Source organism: Rhinopithecus roxellana, chromosome 10, assembly GCF_007565055.1.
Source record: "Rhinopithecus roxellana isolate Shanxi Qingling chromosome 10, ASM756505v1, whole genome shotgun sequence".
Lineage (NCBI taxonomy): Eukaryota > Metazoa > Chordata > Mammalia > Primates > Cercopithecidae > Rhinopithecus > Rhinopithecus roxellana.
Genome location: NC_044558.1, coordinates 19,620,368 through 19,634,261, shown reverse-complemented (window position 1 = coordinate 19,634,261; position 13,894 = coordinate 19,620,368). Strand labels below are relative to the sequence as shown.

Sequence of the window (13,894 nt, the reverse complement as noted above, 5' to 3'; positions counted from 1 at the left end):
GAGCAAACACATTCAAAAGCTAGCAGAAGGCAAGAAATAACTAAGATCAGAGCCGAACTGAAGGAGATAGAGACAGAAAAAACCCTCCAAAAAATCAATGAATCCAGGAGTTGGTTTTTTGAAAAGATCAACAAAATTGACAGACCGCTAGCAAGGCTAATAAAGAAGAAAAGAGAGAGGAATCAAATAGATGCAATAAAAAATGATAAAGGGGATATCACCACTGACCCCACAGAAATACAAACTACCATCAGAGAATTCTATAAACGCCTCTACGCAAATCAACTAGAAAATCTAGAAGAAATGGATAAATTCCTGGACACTTACACTCTCCCAAGGCTAAACCAGGAAGAAGTTGAATCCCTGAATAGACCAATAGTAGGCTCTGAAATTGAGGCAACAATTAATAGCCTACCCACCAAAAAAGGTCCAGGACCAGATGGATTCACAGCTGAATTCTACCAGAGGTACAAGGAGGAGCTGGTACCATTCCTTCTGAAACTATTCCAATCAATAGAAAAAGAGGGAATCCTCCCTAACTCATTTTATGAGGCCAACATCATCCTGATACCAAAGCCTGGCAGAGACACAACAAAACAAGAGAATTTTAGACCAATATCCCTGATGAACATTGATGCAAAAATTCTCAATAAAATACTGGCAAACCGGATTCAGCAGCACATCAAAAAGCTTATCCACCATGATCAAGTGGGCTTCATCCCTGGGATGCAAGGCTGGTTCAACATTCGCAAATCAATAAATGTAATCCAGCATATAAACAGAACCAAAGACAAGAACCACATGATTGTCTCAATAGATGCAGAAAAGGCTTTTGACAAAATTCAACAGCCCTTCATGCTAAAAACGCTCAATAAATTCGGTATTGATGGAACGTACCTCAAAATAATAAGAGCTATTTATGACAAACCCACAGCTAATATCATACTGAATGGGCAAAAAACTGGAAAAATTCCCTTTGAAAACTGGCACAAGACAGGGATGCCCTCTCTCACCACTCCTATTCAACATAGTGTTGGAAGTTCTGGCTAGGGCAATCAGGCAAGAGAAAGAAATCAAGGGTATCCAGTTAGGAAAAGAAGAAGTCAAATTGTCCCTGTTTGCAGATGACATGATTGTATATTTAGAAAACCCCATCGTCTCAGCCCAAAATCTCCTTAAGCTGATAAGCAACTTCAGCAAAGTCTCAGGATACAAAATTAATGTGCAAAAATCACAAGCATTCTTATACACCAGTAACAGACAAGCAGAGAGCCAAATCAGGAATGAACTTCCATTCACAATTGCTTCAAAGAGAATAAAATACCTAGGAATCCAGCTTACAAGGGATGTAAAGGACCTCTTTAAGGAGAACTACAAACCACTGCTCAGCGAAATAAAAGAGGACACAAACAAATGGAAGAACATACCATGCTCATGGATAGGAAGAATCAATATCGTGAAAATGGCCATACTCCCCAAGGTTATTTATAGATTCAATGCCATCCCCATCAAGCTACCAATGAGTTTCTTCACAGAATTGGAAAAAACTGCTTTAAAGTTCATATGGAACCAAAAAAGGGCCCGCATTGCCAAGACAATCCTAAGTCAAAAGGACAAAGCTGGAGGCGTCACGCTACCTGACTTCAAACTATACTACAAGGCTACAGTAACCAAAACAGCATGGTACTGGTACCAAAACAGAGATATAGATCAATGGAACAGAACAGAGTCCTCAGAAATAATACCACACATCTACAGCCATCTGATCTTTGACAAACCTGAGAGAAACAAGAAATGGGGAAAGGATTCCCTATTTAATAAATGGTGCTGGGAAAATTGGCTAGCCATAAGTAGAAAGCTGAAACTGGATCCTTTCCTTACCCCTTATACGAAGATTAATTCAAGATGGATTAGAGACTTAAATGTTAGACCTAATACCATAAAAACCCTAGAAGAAAATCTAGGTAGTACCATTCAGGACATAGGCATGGGCAAGGACTTCATGTCTAAAACACCAAAAGCAACGGCAGCAAAAGCAAAAATTGACAAATGGGATCTCATTAAACTAAAGAGCTTTTGCACAGCAAAAGAAACTACCATCAGAGTGAACAGGCAACCTACAGAATGAGAGAAAATTTTTGCAACCTACTCATCTGACAAAGGGCTAATATCCAGAATCTACAAAGAACTCAAACAAATATACGAGAAAAAAACAAACAACCCCATCAAAAAGTGGGGAAAGGATATGAACAGACATTTCTCAACAGAAGATATTCATACAGCCAACAGACACATGAAAAAATGCTCATCATCACTCGCCATCAGAGAAATGCAAATCAAAACCACAATGAGATACCATCTCACACCAGTTAGAATGGCAATCATTAAGAAGTCAGGAAACAACAGGTGTTGGAGAGGATGTGGAGAAATAGGAACACTTTTACACTGTTGGTGGGATTGTAAACTAGTTCAACCATTATGGAAAACAGTATGGCAATTCCTCAAGGATCTAGAACTAGATGTACCATATGACCCAGCCATCCCACTACTGGGTATATACCCAAAGGATTATAAATTATTCTACTACAAAGACACATGTACACGTATGTTTATTGCGGCACTATTCACAATAGCAAAGACTTGGAATCAACCCAAATGTCCATCTGTGACAGACTGGATTAAGAAAATGTGGCACATATACACCATGGAATACTATGCAGCCATAAAAAAGGATGAGTTTGCGTCCTTTGTAGGGACATGGATGCAGCTGGAAACCATCATTCTTAGCAAACTATCACAAGAACAGAAAACCAAACACCGCATGTTCTCACTCATAGGTGGGAACTGAACAATGAGATCACTTGGACTCGGGAAGGGGAACATCATGCACTGGGGCCTATCATGGGGAGGGGGGAGGGGGGAGGAGGGAGGGCTTGCATTGGGGAGTTATACAAGATATAAATGATGAATTGATGGGTGCTGACGAGTTGATGGGTGCAGCACACCAACATGGCATAAGTATACATATGTAACAAACCTGCACGTTATGCACATGTACCCTAGAACTTAAAGTATAATAAAAAAAAAAAAAAAAAAAAAAAAAGAGAATTATCATTCAACTCGGCAATCTCATTATTGGGTATATACCCAAGGGAATATAAATTGTTCTACCATAAAGATGCATGCATGGGTATGTTCACCACAGCAATAATCACAAGAGCAAAGACATGGAATCAACTTAAATGCCCATCAGTAGTAGACTGGATAAAGAAAATGTGATACACATACACCATGGAATAGTACACAGCGATAAAAAAGAATGAGATAATGTTCTTTGAAACAACATGAATGGAGCTGGAAGCCATTATCCTAAGTGAACTAACACAGGAACAGAAAACCAAATACCACATGTTCTCACTTATAAGTGGGAGCTAAATGTTGAGTACATTTGAAGACAAAGAAGGAAACAACAGACACCAGGGCCTACCTGAAAGTCTTGGAGGGTAGCAGGAGGGTACTATGCTTATTACCTAGTGTAATAAAATAATCTGTACACCAAACCCCTGTGACAGGCAATTTATAAAACAAACCTGCACATGTACCCTGAACCTAAAATTAAAATTAAAAATAATATATTTGCTAGAAAATTATGACTGCTCCATTGAGTGATTTGTAGTCATAAACACCATTTTGATCTTTAATTCCAGAAAACACAAGTCACCTAGGTTTTTCAGGAGCTGATAATTAAGACAGCTCATATATATTAATAGATGAACCAAGGATCATTTTTCAAATCCTCTCTCCAGATTCTTTCTGCAGCCTGTGAAGAGCTGTTTTTGGAAACTGCATTAGAAGAAGGAAAGGCTTGGTCGGGAAGAACAGGATCAGCTTTCCACCCTGTGCCTGGCAGAGGCTATGGCTGCCCTCCATGTGAAGCTTCAAATTAAACTGAAGTTGTGGTACCTACGCAGCTTCTGGAACTACAGGGGGTTCTTCCACAGCAGGTTACACAGAGCTAAAATAATTGAGTGTGGTGTTATTTACCAACATCAGGGAGAAAAACAGAGAACAAAAGTCAATATAAACCATGAAAGTACTAAATGTCCAATTTTGTCTTGGTTAGGTACATGTTGGGAGAGAAGAGAAAAAGAGAAACTACAACTTCAGTCAGGAAAAATAAAAACAATTTATAGAAAAACTAACCATAAGATGTGTTCTCCCATATGCAGTTAAGAAAATTCTTATACTCGTCTGGTTCTACGATGGTACATAAATGGAAAGGACTTGAGATTTTAGTATGAGAGACTCAGATTTTAGAAATTGCATTCCACCAACCCAACTTTAAGCCCTTCCTGCTCTCAAATGAGAAGAAGAAGAGGTTAAGTCAAGCCAATCTTAAATGTCAGTAAATGTAAATACAAATATTTTTGGAGTAGCTAAAATACAATCTACCTTCAGATAATGAAATGTTTGTGTTTAGTAACATACCTTTGCATGTGCATAGTGCTATTTACTTTTCAAATCACTTTAACCCATTTTACCCTTACAACAAAGTTAAAGTATGTATGGTAGTTATTTTACCAGTTTCAAGATGAGTTAAATTAAGGCACCATTGAGTTAATGATTTTCTAAAGACAAAGCATGAGCTTGTAATTGGGAGTCCTGTACTTAGAGCCCAGTTTTGTCTGAGCAGTCATGTTTCCAATTTTATGCTGAGTGCCAGTAAGTCATAGAGATATTCCCTGCATTTATAACCAGGTGTCCAAAAAGAAGGCGAGAATTACTTCTGCGTCTCCAATTTTCCATCTAAAATATTTCATGATTGAAACATACATGTATTTAAGAACCTACTCCAGAACTAAACTGCAGGGTTGTCACCATGTAGACTCATGATTCGCTCCTTCTTTGGCCAAAGGCAAGAGAAAGAAGAGAAAAGTTGACAGGGTGCCCACTTTTATCTCACCCAGAAGGTAGCTGGTCGTTGTTGAGAATATAACTCTCCAAAGAAACAGGAGACGCACTCTTCAGGAAATAACCCTAGCAATTCAGCCCCTCTGCAAAGAACATCTGTTCCTGGCCATACAAGGTCCTTTGCAGCTTTGAAAAAAAGCAAGTCTAGGAGAAAATGTTACAGAGGGCTTCTCCTGTCAGGGCAGAAAGCAGAGGGACAGATGGGGAGCAGTGTCTGGAGAGATCAGGGTCATGGGCGTGTTAACATTGTTGGGGGATTAGGGCTCAGAGCACATTACTGCATTGGACAAAAGCCAGGAGAAAAGCAGAGAGTAGGCTTATCACTATTGTATGGAGATAGAAGGCCACTAAAAATGTTCAGTTTACTTCTCATAAGGCAACCACATTCAAGGCCCCCTTCTTTACACCTTTACCTCACTACTATCAAAACTCTAACCTCTACCACAAAGTCTATACTTCTAAAAATTTTTTCCCTTCATGCCATGATGCAAAAATCCAATTAGTTTTCATGATCTTAGTTTAGAGCATGGAACCTAGTGTTTCCTCCTTTTCACCATACAAGCCATGTTGACTTTATTTATCAAAGCCTAGTGGCATGTTAATATTTCTTTTTGCCAAGTGAATTATTCACTTCTTTTCTTTTCCATCTTATCTTCATGTCAAGAGCCACTTTTTGTGTTTTCTTGTTGAAGGTCCCACCCACACATACACCCAGTCAGGATTCTCTACGCCCATCATCAGAGACCTGTGTGAGCTGTGTAGTCTTTGCATGGCTGCTTTCTGCCCAAATCAAGCCAATTCAGCCAAGAATACTTTCTTTATTTCAGGCTTCTCAAAGAGCATCTTGGAGAAAAAGAAGTTGAGTTGGCACTCATCTTTGACTCAGTTGTGGAAGCTGACCTGGCGAATTATACCTGCCATGTTGAAAACCGAAATGGACGGAAACATGCCAGTGTTCTGCTGCGTAAAAAGGGTATTTATTTTTATAACTATAACTATGGTTTGCTTAGCTATCAACAACCATTGAAATTAGAAATATTTCCTGGCTTTATTTTATCATGTAGTGTAAACTTCTTTTAACCATTTTGTCTTTTTAAGGAAAGATATTTCTCTTGCTGTGATATTAGCATAAAATACCTATGATCTTCAATACCATTAGGAAGTGGATAAATGAAATGAAGTATTGTTATATGTTAAATCCAGTGATATAAAGTGTACCTTAGTTATTAGTGTTACATAAAATTTGATATATATTTGACATTCAATATTTTCTCCATATTTTGCCTTCTTATATCTTATATTGCTTAAATGAAATTCAAGAGAATTTTTTTTGGATGAGAAACACATTTGCTTTTTTATTCCCTGACTAAAAAATAAAAAATTAATAATCCCATATAATATTCTTACAATTATCATAGAAATTATTTTATAAACTATATTTTATGATATGACCTGGTATTAAGAGGTCTTTATCAGGTGCATATATTTCTAAATATTTTGGCATTTATGGAGATCCCTTTCTCAAGTTGGTTCCAGACAGGGTGGAAATCGTATATAATGAACAAAGAAAAGAAACTCTAAATTTACATATAAAGGAGATAAAAACAGATATACAAACAACAAGCAATCTCAGCAGCTAGAGTAGCTTCTGAACTGGCTCTTACCTTGCTATGACTTTTGGTTGCTGCAAAAGGCTAAATACTTTCTGTATATGTACATCTGGCAAAGGCTTTGCAAATGTAGCAGAACAAATGTTCTCAATCAGTGTCCTTGTTGCCTAGGTTTTAGAGCAATAATAGAACAGATTCAATCAGCAAGGTCACTTAGTTATACTTCCTGGCCAGGATGGAATTTATATTTTCCAGCCAGCCCTAATACTTGACAATGACCAGCAGCTCTTGAAGAAGCAGAGAGGAATCATTATTCTGAAAATAATGCATTTATATCTCTAGCACCACTTCGTACTCCATTAGACTTGATTCTGTCTTAAAATAAAAGCGTATTTAAGTGTAAAGGAGTCTAATAGAGAAAGTAAAGTCAGAAGACCCAGATTCAGGAGATCCTGGTTCAGTAAGACTGACTCATCTTATTAGACTCCCTAAACCTTAGTTTTCTTATCTTTGAAATAGGATTAATAATATCTACCTTGCAGAGTCACTTTGAGGTTCAAATAATAATGATATCATGGGTGTGAAATATGCCATAACCAGTCTTTATTATTATACTGAACTTGGATAATTTATCCAAGGTAACCACTTAGGAACCACATGAAGGTCAGGTATTGATCATGCCCAAACACCTTGTGGCAAGGATCACTTTGTTTCTGTTCATCTTAGTCTTATTTCGGGCTTAGAGATCCTCCAATCAGAGCTTGCTGTTATACCTCTGTATCCTCAGAGATATCAACTTGAGCAGTGTCTAGCTAGTAATAAGCACTTAGAACCCATTCTGGTCAAATAAGTGGTTATTTTTTTTCTTTTATTATTGAAGACTTAGCTACAGCCAGCACTATGATAAGTGTTGGGGAATAGAATGCTGAATAAGATAGACCTACCTAGGTCTTCTTGGAGCTTATACCTTTTGGAGGAGTGAGAATGCAAAGAAAGACAAACTTTAAATATTTTTTAAAATTCTGCAAAAGATATATAGTGTTATAATTAAAAACCTGCTATGAGGAAAAATAATGGGGGGTGTCTTATCAATCGGCCTGTGTGGACAGAAATAACCTTATTTGAGTTTTAAAATAAATGCATTTGCCTTTAATAAGTAAAGCAACACAGGGCAGCCCCTAAAAGTTTCTAAAACTTTGACACTACAAACTAAGACACACTATAATACTCTGCTACCTCACATGGCTTCTACAAGGAAACTGGTCTAAATCATGACAACTGACAATGTTAATTCTCATCTTCCAAATATTTAAATATTGGAGTTCCCCAGGGTTCAGGTCCCCTCTTCTCACTCATTCAGTAGGTGATTTCATTCTATCTCCATCTCATGGTTTTGCTTACCACTTACATGCTAACAACTCCCAAATTTATGTCTAGCCTGGACTTCCCACCTGTATACTCGATTGCCTACTAAACAACTCTTCTTACAGATCTAGTAGGCATATCAAATTTAGCTTGTCCCAAACAGGATTTCTAATTTCTCCTGCCTACGAACCTGATCCTCCAGTCTCCTTCTCCATCTCCATCACCATTGTTCTAGTTGCTCATGCCAAAATCCTTGGAGTTATTCTTCACTTTTTCTTTTCTCTACTCACATCCTATATCTACTCCACCAGCAAATCCCATGGCTTAACTTTCAAAGCCTATTCAGACTCTGAACACTTTTCTCACCTTCACTACCCACATCCTCTTCTGAGCCACCAGCACCAATTACCTGGATCATGGTAACAGCCTAACTGGTCTCCCTGCTTCCATCCTTTTCCTCTCACAGTCTATTCTTATCACAACAGTCAGAAGGATCATTTAAATACGTAAGCAAGGTCATGTTATTCCCCTGATCAGAACCCTCCATTCACAGTTCTTTCCCTGTTCCACCAAGAATGAAATCCCAAATCTTTACCATGTCCTTTAAGGCACTACACAATCTGTTCTTACATCTGATCTCATTTTCTACGACAATTTTCCTCATACATTATACACACTAGCCTCCTTTCTGTTTCTCATGTTCACCAAACACAGTCCTGCGTCAGGTCCTTTGCACTTGCTATTTCATCTGTCTGGAACACTCTTGCCTCCAGCTGTCTCCATGACTCCCTCCTTCCCTTCAACAGATTTCTACTTAAATGTTACCTTCTTGATAGGTATTTTCTGGCCATCCTATATGAAATGATATTACCTTTCATTTTATTTTTCTTCTAACCTGTCTCTACTTATTTTCGTTTTGTCTATTACTATTGGATATTATATTACATATTTGTTTGCTTCTTGTTTTCTTCCCCCCACTAAAATATAGAATACTTGAGAACAGGAACTTTTCTTGCCTTATTTACTGCTGTATTTCTAGTGCATAAAACATATTAAGTGCTCAAAACTATTTCTTGAATGAAAATTCTCCTTATGGAGGACAAGCACAATCAGGTGAGCAATAAATAACAGGGATTGATAAAAAGAAGATTTGATCTGTGATTTTGTCATGACTAATGTCTGCCCTGGATTACCTAAATGCGTTTTTTTCTTTTCAAGTATTGTTTACTTTCCAGGGATTGCAAACTCAAAGACCTCAGGTCCCAGGAAAATACTGAATTTTTTTAAGAAGAGGGCTGGATATTAGACAAAATCAAAACATAGACCAGAGAAAACATGCCTTGCTTTAAAAGGGCAACAACTATTTTGTTCTATAAGATTACTGCTGTTTTTGCTGGAATGCATGCCCAGGGATATGAGAGCTTCGAAGTTTTCAAGTGAAGCTGAAAGACTGGATACGAAGTCTTTTAATTTTTAAATATTAGTATTCATTTTTGAAACATTGTGTGATCCAACAAAACCAATTTTTTGGCCCATGATATACCAGTTTGTACTCTCTGTTCTAGGTAGCAGTTAAATGATTTCACTGTGCTTTACAAAAGTATGCAGTTAATCTTCCCTCACTTGGTCTCCTTAGGAGCTTCTGACGATATAGTGGAAGCCCAAGAAAGAGCAAGAATCCTTATGGACCTGTCGTATTTTTTTTAAGTCAGAACAAGCTCTAGCTAGTTTTGAGAAACTTAAGATATTTCCTTTGAGGTTGGACCTTTTAAGCTTTATCACATCATAGCCTGGCCTCATTGGCAGTAGTATTCCCACTTGGAATACTAGTATGGATTGTTTTATGGAACAATAACTTCCTGATGAGTTGTAAGTCAAATATTTAATATGCCTTAAGTGATCATTATGGAGAAGAAACATGATGAATCCTTTCATTAAGTGAAAAGGGTTTTTGTAAAATGAAAACTCACATCTAACATATCCAATTAACAGGATCAAGTTTTGTAACCTATCCCTCTTCTTACCTATCTATCTTCTGTCTGCACCTACCACTTCCTTATTCTCAGATGAATAATTTGCAGTACGTGCAACTAGCATTTCAGTAAGAAGTTCATCCTAAATTTTTTATTTGGTGAGCCAAGAGTCTGAACTTAGGTTCCAGAAATTCTGATAATTATTTCTGCTTCTCCGCACATACCTCCTTTCTCATAAAACAGAGGCATATCATTGAATCTGTCTCTCTTCATTCTCAGTGCTGCTGCTTCACTCTGTCCCACCATACCTGAATAGAAAACATTCTGAGCCTGCTCCGGATCACACCTTAGACTGGGTAATTTTTAAATATTATAAATTTAGTGCTCACAATCCTAGAGGCTGGGATGTCCAAGATCAAGGCACCAGCAGATTCATGTCTGGTAGGGGCCTATTACTCATTTCTGTCTGAGGTATCAGATGGCCTTTGCCATTCATATTTCTACTAACATTCTGATCACGACCATTTAGGCAATCTCTAAGATGACTGAGGAATTCTCTGTAGCTCTCTTCTTCTTCCAAGCCCTCACCAGAATTGCCCTTAAGGCTCTTTTCATGGCAATATACCTCAAATCTCTTCTACTCTCTATCCATTACCCAGTTCCAAAGTTGGTTCCACAACTTTACGTATTTGTTACAGCAGCACCCCACCTCTCAGTACCAATTTCTGTCCTAGTCCATTTTGGCTGCTATAACAAGATACCTTAGACTAGATAGTATATAAACAACGGAAATGGATTGTTCACAGTTCTGGAGGCTAGGAAGACCAAGATCGAGGTAACAACAGATTTGGTATCTGGTAAGGACCCATTTCGCATAGACGACACTTTCTTTGTGTCTTCACATGGCAGTAGCAGCAAAAAGGTTTCTTCAGGCGTCTCTTATAACAGGCCCCGTTTATGAAAGTTCTACCCTCATGACCTAATCACCTCTCACATGCTTTCCTCGTTTTTTATTTTTTTAGAAACAGGGCAGGGTCTCACTCTTTTTTCCAGGCTGGAATGCAGTGGCTCAGTCATAGTGCACTGTAGCCTCAAACTCCTGAGCCCAAGTAATTCTCCCACCGCAGTCTCCAGAGTAGCTGGGGCTACAGACACACCACCATGCCTGACTAATTGTTTAAATTTTTTTGGAGACAGGGCTTCACTTTGTTGACCTGGTTGTTCACAAACTCCTGGCTTCAAGCGACCCTCCTGCCCTGGCCTCCCCAAGTGCTGGAATTACAGGCTTGAGCCACTGTGTCTGGCCAGGCCTCCCTCTTATATAAACACCTTGGGGGTTAGGTTACAACATATGCATTTTGAACAAACATTCAGACCATGACAGAAGCCCTCAGGTGGGATCTCCTAAACTGCTTCCCATCTTGTGAATCAGAGGAGCAAGCTTAAACATTCCCTGCATTCTCTCTCTCCAGTCCCTTGGCTTCAGTTGCTATTTGTCCCATTCTATAATATCTGATCTTTGTGTTCACAGTGAAGAAATAGGTGGGTTCAAACTAAGAAGGTAAAAAAGAACTACCCATGTACTTTGGGTGCCTAGAAAAAGTTACAGGCCCATAAATATTTGCTGTTCTTGCTACAGCTCTCTTTGTGAAGCATATACAAGACACAGCCCAACTAAAATGACTTCCAGTTTCTCAGTCAGTAAATGTCCCTTGAAGTATAGATCCTGCTGAGATTGAAAATTGCAATTGAAAATAGAAGACAAAAGAAAATCCAGGTGGCATTTGGGTGATGGCAACTGTGCCCTCTGATTATAGGATAGATGTTTCCCTTTTGATGTGACTGCCTGGGCTGAATCAAAGAATGCTGGTTGGGTCTCTGGGCCTAGGTCCACATTTTTCAACTTAAACAGCCATCATTACATAATATCTTTCCAAGATATTTTTTATAAAATGGACCCCAAAATCACAAAGGTACTTTTTTTACCATGGTTTTCTTCCATACATTTACTGCTGAAAAAATGTCTGCTACTTGAGAGCACAAATTGTTCCTGCTGCTGAAGTTTTCCATCTACCTAATAGCAACTCTGCTCTGTAAATAACATAGAAATTGCTGAAAAATTTCCCATTCCACGACTTTTAAAACATTTGAAAGCTCTTCTGACCGCAGAGAGAGACAGACAGAAAGACCAAAAAATTTATAGCATAAAGTGAACATCTTAAAACAGGAAAAATCTTTTGAATCAAGTCAATTAATGCCCCAAGATGAAAGAGAAGTCAGTTTTCAGAGTAACAAAGAAAATCGTATAGGTTTCTCTATTTAAAATTGGCTTTTAATAATGTATGATTGATGGTGTATATAAGATGGTGAGAAAACAAGTAAAAACTGTGATTTGCAGCCCACAGAGATCTCTTAAGAAAGCCTGTTTTGTCCCCAACATGGGCAGAGGCAGAGGAAGGTAGAGGTTCCTGGACAGCCACGTTTTATATAGAGGGCAGGAAGCATTGCTAATTATGTGGTGAATTTTTTTTTTTTTTAACCTGGAATTTTGTGGCTTATTTTTTTAAAAAGACCACCTCTTGCAGCAGGCACGAGAGACACAGATTCCAATTTCCTACCTCTATTCATTGTGTGTGCCCTCGCAATATTCATTGTTGGCATATTTTGTCCTTCACAGCAGCCCCACTCTCTTCCTTTTTCTATCCTTCCCCCTCTCTCCATACTCAAGAAGAGTGACATTTATTTGTGTTTCTTACATTTCCATTCTATGACTCTCTGATTGGCTGTTCTGTGTGTGTGTGTGTGCGTGTGTATAATATATTTTTAAATATATATTTTTATATATTATATTTTATTTTTATGTTTATATATTTATATAATATATATATTTCTTTTCTATAAAATATAAACTACTAAATGGATCTTAATTGTTATATTGAGCCTGGCTAATTTCTCTTAAGCAATAATCCTGTGTAGAGATAAGGGACATTCCTAGAGAAAGGTTGATAGTCTGACTTTCAAGAGTGACAGCCTGTCAATGGTCAGCAATTTGATTTTGACAGTGCCCCATAATTGATCCATCCAGGAAGACTGACTGATGCCAACTAAACTCACAAGGAATTGATGTATAAACTAGATTGTCTCTCTCTTTTCTAGTTTCGAGTTACATGGTAAGCTGAATTAGTAATAAAATAGTCACTTGGTAATTATGTAATTACATTAAAGGAAGGTTAGGTTATCTTGTAGGCAATTTTATCTAATTATGATGAGACCAATAATGTCCCTGTGGAAAATACGTCTCTGGTCTGATGTCTCTCAGATTCAGTATTTTTCCCCTGGACATTGCTGAATTCACATTCTAAATTCTCCTCCGACTTCCCCTTTCTCTAAATTTCATGATACCATACCCTTTTTTGATGATACACTCTTTAGATTTATTAATATCACTGATTAACTACAGGTTAAATCACTGTTCCCTGAGCCTGGGAGACATTATGTCTTCTTCCATTATATTTTGATTTCATTGTTCCAATGCTCAAGAGTTCTAGGGATGCCCCACTGGAGCAGCCTAACTCTGCTATCAGGTTGGCTGGTGTTGGCTGAAGAGGCCAAGTGATTAGCCTGGATTTCTCATTCTGTTTTAGTTCCATTGGGCATATTATATCACATATATTATTACAGTCATTTATTCAAATAAGTAGGGGAAATGGATAAGCTAATTTTACCTGCTCACCTTATATTGGATTATGTTCTACTGGGGTTAAATGAAACAGTTAAATCCTGCAAACTCATTAGATTTTATTTGATTCTGAAAGTAATTTTATGATGTTGCTCTCCTGCAAAAGAATAGGGCCTGTGGCCTGAGAAGTACTAGATGGTAATCTTGCTAAACCAATATGATAATTTAACAGAAATAAGAAAATATTGGCCTTGGACCCAGAATAAAGTAGCTTTAATAGTTCCCTGAAATACATT

General features: G+C 37.9%; 1 protein-coding gene across 1 annotated transcript in view; it reads left to right on the top strand.

Moving 5' to 3' along the window:
• Positions 1–13,894, top strand: part of IL1RAPL2 (interleukin 1 receptor accessory protein like 2) — a 660,683-nt gene that overhangs the window by 626,859 nt on the left and 19,930 nt on the right. The window contains exon 6 of the mRNA XM_030939417.1: positions 5,799–5,944. Within this exon, the coding sequence (XP_030795277.1) occupies positions 5,799–5,944 (146 nt within the window). The remainder of the gene's footprint in view (positions 1–5,798; positions 5,945–13,894) is intronic.